The sequence below is a fragment of the Pristiophorus japonicus genome, chromosome 4 (genome assembly GCF_044704955.1).
Source record: "Pristiophorus japonicus isolate sPriJap1 chromosome 4, sPriJap1.hap1, whole genome shotgun sequence".
NCBI lineage: Eukaryota > Metazoa > Chordata > Chondrichthyes > Pristiophoridae > Pristiophorus > Pristiophorus japonicus.
The window spans coordinates 315391227-315394340 of NC_091980.1; the positions used below are offsets into that span (position 1 = coordinate 315391227).

The 3114-nt window shown below is 49.6% G+C and overlaps 1 protein-coding gene across 1 annotated transcript in view; it reads left to right on the plus strand.

Annotated features, from left to right (window-relative positions):
* Positions 1 to 3114, plus strand: part of tmed8 (transmembrane p24 trafficking protein 8) — a 31316-nt gene extending 28202 nt beyond the window's left edge. Inside the window, exon 6 of the mRNA XM_070877609.1 lies at positions 2194 to 3114. Coding sequence (XP_070733710.1) covers positions 2194 to 2411 — 218 coding nt within the window. The 3' untranslated portion in view covers positions 2412 to 3114. The remainder of the gene's footprint in view (positions 1 to 2193) is intronic.

Consider the following 3114-nt stretch of genomic DNA (forward strand, 5'->3'; position numbering starts at 1 on the left):
GCTGTGCTTTCATTGCTTGGGATAAATGCCGACAGACCAGCTGTGTTTCTCCAGCATTTTCTATTTTTATTTGAGAATTTCAGCATTTACTGCTTATTTTCAATGTTTTTCTCCTCTCTCAGCCTGTAAACATTGTAAATCGGGGAAATTCCAGGCCAGCCTGTGTAGCCCTGTGAATATTCAGATAGCTTTCTGTATGTCTCCAGTGCCTCCAGTGACTTTGATGCAGTGTTGTGGTTTCCTCAAATACCAGAATGCCCCAGTCAGTTTAAAACCGCAGCCACATTCGGGAAACGAGAAAACACACAATATTACAAAAGAAAATTACACCAAGTTTACTGAGGGTGGTGGAGTATGTGTCTAAAATAAGAACAGTTCTGAGACCCGTTGTCTCACAGCTTTAGGCCTTTATCCCAAAGAAACAGATGAGATTCAGTGAGCGGGTGAAGCTGGCAGATGGAGTTCTATGTGGGGAAGTGTGAGGTCGTCCACTTTGGACCCAACAAAGATAGATCAGAGTATTTTCTAAATGGTGAGAAGCTGGGAACTGTGGAGGAGCTGAGATTGAGGGATCCAAGTATAGACATCACTTAAAGTTGGTGGACAGGTGCAAAAAAATAATTGTTGGCCTTTATCTCGAAGGCTGGAATACCGAGAGGTGGAAATGATGTTACAGCTGTACAGAGCTCTGGTCAGACCCCATCTGGAGTGATTGCATCCAGTTCTGGGCCAGCCCTTCGGAGGAGATATCGGCTCGGAGGGGGAGCAGCGCAGGTTCACCAGAATAACACCGGGACTAAAAGGGTTAAATTAGGACAGGTTGTAAAGACTGGGCTTGTATTCCCTTGAATAAGATGAATAAAGGATTTGACAGGGTAGATAGAGAGAAACTATTTCTGCTGGTGGGAGAGTCCAGAACAATAGAATCAGGCCGTTCAGGGGCGATGGCAGGAAGCATTTCTCCACACAATGGGCGGTGGGTATCTACAACTCTCTCCCCAAAAAGCTGTTGAGACTGGGGGTCAATTGGGGTGGGATATGGGTGGAGGTGAGTTGGGGGATGGAATATGGATAGGGTTATGGGGTGGGGGGGGGGCGAGGGTTTGTGGGGTGGGGTTGGGGGGTTATGGGTGGGATTGGGACATGGGTGGAGGTGGGGTGGGGGGATATGGGTGGGGGAGGATGGGATATAAGTAGGGGGGGGAATATTGGTGGGGTTGTGGGGTGGAATATGGATATGGTTGTGGGGTTGGGGGGAGGGGGGGATATGGGTAGGGTGGGGCGGATGGGATATGAGCAGGGTTGTGGGGGTGGGGTAGGGTTGGGGGCGAGGGTTTGGTGGCCGGGGGGATGAACATGCCTGATACCATTGATCTTTGGAGCTGCTCCTGACCAATCCTTCCCTGCCTGCAGCACCGGAGCCTTGTGTAGCCCCTGTTCTCAGTGTACAGAGGAGAGAGAAAAACAAAAAAGACTTGCATTTCTGTCGCGTCTTTCACCACCTCAGGACATCCCAAAGTGCTTCGCAGCCAATAAAGTGTAGTCACTGTTATTCTTTAGTAAACGCGGCAGCCAATTTAAGAGGGCAAACAGGCCCTCGGTTCAATGTCTCATCTGAATGACGACACCTCCGACAGTGCAGCACTCCCTCAGTACTGCCCCTCCGACAGTGCAGCACTCCCTCAGTACTGCCCCTCCGACAGTGCGGCACTCCCTCAGTACTGCCCCTCCGACAGTGCGGCACTCCCTCAGTACTGCCCCTCCGACAGTGCGGCACTCCCTCAGTACTGCCCCTCCGACAGTGCGGCACTCCCTCAGTACTGCCCCTCCGACAGTGCAGCACTCCCTCAGTACTGCCCCTCCGATAGTGCAGCGCTCCCTTTGCCTGCATTATGGTCTCAAGTCTCTGGATTTGGGTTTGAACCCACGACCTTCTGACTCTGAGGCGAGAGTGCTGCCACGGGGGCTCCTTGTTTGTTTGGAGATCCCCTCATTTAGCTGTTCTGCCCGGGATTTGATCTAATGGCATCAGGTGTCAGCTCGCTGGAAGACCAGCCAGGAATAGCTTATGCCCTCGTGTACCGCCCTCCGTCTCCATATCCACCTTCGCTAAACCATCTCCCTACGGCCCCGTCCATTCTCGTCTGTTGCTCCCTCTCATGCTATTAATATCCTCTTGCTGTTGTTCCTCAGTGCCCCCTATCCATGGAGACATCGAGAGGGGAACTAAAGACGTTAGCCGGTCTGACCTGGAGGAGATCCTGCCCGTCTACCGAAAGGACAGTCACCTGGAGGTCCAGTCTGGCAGCCACAAGTACCCAGGCCAGGGGGTCTACCTGCTCAAATTCGACAACTCCTACTCCATCTGGAGACACAAAACCCTGTACTACCAGGTCAACTACAGCTCGTGAAAAGGCAGCAGCAGCAGCTCAGGGCGCGGGGGGAAAGAATCCCCATCCCATTTCTCCAGGGAGAGTCGCTCCGAGAGTCAGCCTCTTGTTTTCTTTCTGTGACTGTTGTTTTTCATTACAAGAACCTGACTGGAGCGAATGAGCCCAAATCCACCGTTGCAAACACTCCCCGACCCCTCACACCAGTGGCACGTCATTAGCGTTTGGTTTATTTTGGTTTTGCAGTGTTGTCGTCGCGTTGCCTGTTGTGTTTTTTGGTACCACTGAATTTAGATTATATATATATATATATCTTTTTACGTTTTGAAGATTTATTTTATGCCACTATATTATCTATATTTTAAAAACCTATTATATGTTAAAGGACTTAAGCTGCGTTGCCTTTTCTGGTGCAATATCTGATTTGAGCTTGTTTTGTGGTTTTCTGATCGGGTTGCAGCTGCATTCCGAGTGTTTACAAGTCCCCTGTTGCACTCCCTCACCCCAAGGTACGCCTCCAAAGATTAGTTTTTCTTCTTTTTTAATTATGAAAATTTGCATTACATTCCGAGCACTGGAACCTTGGAAAGAGAAACAGGGAGGTGGGGCTGAGGGTGGGAGAAAGAGATGAATGTTGTTTGCAGCTTTCGGAAGACGCAATATATTTTGTATTCTATGTACTGTCTGTAAAAAGATAAATAAAGATAAAGTCTAACCTTGAAAA